The sequence below is a fragment of the Crocuta crocuta genome, unplaced genomic scaffold (assembly GCF_008692635.1).
Source record: "Crocuta crocuta isolate KB4526 unplaced genomic scaffold, BGI_CrCroc_1.0 scaffold675, whole genome shotgun sequence".
Lineage (NCBI taxonomy): Eukaryota > Metazoa > Chordata > Mammalia > Carnivora > Hyaenidae > Crocuta > Crocuta crocuta.
In genome coordinates this window covers 3655498-3657251 of record NW_027528796.1, presented here as the reverse complement: position 1 = coordinate 3657251, position 1754 = coordinate 3655498, and the positions used below count along the sequence as shown (strand labels likewise).

Sequence of the window (1754 nt, the reverse complement as noted above, 5' to 3'; positions counted from 1 at the left end):
CCGGGCGGGTCTCACAGGCCGGGCTCCGGTGGCTGTCCCTGAACACAGACCCTTGGTTTCACCTCCTTGTGCTTTGCAGGCGACTCTCCCGGAAACACAACCCAGGCCCCCGGCCCCGAGCAGGTCCCCACCCCGGCGGGGACCGCGGCTGCTGCTGTGCCAGGTGCCAGCCCGGGGCCCCAGGGCCTGCCCCGGCGGCTGAACCTGACCGAGGCGGTCAGGGTGCTCTGCGAGGTTGAGAAGGTGGCCATCGCCATCCAGAGGCGCTTCCTGCAGCAGGAGTCCATCCCCGAGTCCTCCCTGTACCTGGGGCACCCGTCCTGCAACGTGAGCGACCACAACAGCACGCACGTGCTCCTGGTGGCCGGGTGGAGCGAGTGTGGAACCGTCGTGCAAAGCGTAAGGGCCGGGGGCCAGGCTCAGGAGGCACACAGGGCGGGGCGGGGGCTGCGTGTGGGGGACAGGGCATCGAAGACCAGGAGCACCCTATGGGGAGGGACCCGGGAAGACTGCACCCCAAGGCCTCTGACTCTAAGTGGGAGACCCCTTAGGGGGACAGGATAGGGCAAGTCCTCACGAGGGACCAGACTGTGCCCTAGAATCAGGAGGGAGTTTGGGGCTCTCCCCTGTGAGATTCTGGTACAAAGGCCCTGTGGTGGGCTTCAGGGTTTGAATCACTCCCAGTGATTCTGAAACACAGCAGATGGAGGGCCAGTGCGAGAGGAAGGCAGGAGAGCTAAGTGTGTTAACACAAGTGTCCAGGTGTGCCAACGTGTGAGAATGTGCATGCGTGCATATGTGTGTGAGTGTGATTGTAAATGTGTGTGAATGTGTGTGCGTGTGTGAGTGTGCATGCTGGGCAGGTGGGCTGGTGTGATCAGAACGACCCGGCCAGAGGGACTGTGGTACTATCAGGATTTGTCTTTACCGCAGTATTTTTTTTTCTTTTTAATGTTTTTATTTATGTTTGAGAGAGAGAGAGACAGCACAAGCAGGGGAGGGGCAGAGAGAGAGGGAGACACAGAATCTGAAGCAGCTCCAGGCTCTGAGCTGTTGGCACAGAGCCCGACGCGAGGCTCCAACTCATGAACTGTGAGATCATGACCTGAGCAGAGGTCAGTAGCTTACCCGACTGAGCCCCCCAGGGGCCCCCACTGCAGTCTTTGAGGGGCCGCAGGCTGTCCCTCTGCTGGCACAGAGGGGGGCCCACTTAGGGGGTGGGGCTGCCCGGCTGGAGGCACTCTGAGCCCACGTGAGCCTCTCTGGTCTGCAGCACCCCGCAGTTTAACCAGCGGGAACTAGAGGCTCAGCAAGGTCAATGTGGGAGTCAAGGTCAAGGTCACCCTGCCTCCAGGGACCAGCCCTACAGCCTCTGTGACTCTGCCTTTCTGGGGGCCATACAGGGCACAAGGAAGGCAGGGGCCCTCGGATGCTTCTGGTGGGAGCCTGGGCCTTGCTCCCGGTGGGGACACCTGGGCCCCGGGCACCTGCAGGGGCTGAGCTTGCAGATGGTGCGAGAGCCGCAGGCACAGGGAGGCGACATGAGGAGCCGATTCCCTGCTGCGCAGGGGGCACAGATGCGGGCAGCGTGTCCGAGCAGGGCTCTGTCCCCGGGGAGGGGGGGCAGGGGCTCCAGAGGCTGGCGAGAGACACGGTGGGAGGCTTCTCAGGGGAGAGTCTGGGCCAGAGGAGAAGTGGGGCGCGGGTGGAGCCGGCTGTGAGGTGTGGGCCTGCCTGGGGCGGGGGCCGGGGCT

At 63.5% G+C, this 1754-nt stretch overlaps 1 protein-coding gene across 1 annotated transcript in view; it reads left to right on the top strand.

The window, feature by feature from the left end:
• Positions 1 to 1754, top strand: part of UMODL1 (uromodulin like 1) — a 62123-nt gene that overhangs the window by 43557 nt on the left and 16812 nt on the right. Inside the window, exon 15 of the mRNA XM_077755372.1 lies at positions 80 to 399. Coding sequence (XP_077611498.1) covers positions 80 to 399 — 320 coding nt within the window. The remainder of the gene's footprint in view (positions 1 to 79; positions 400 to 1754) is intronic.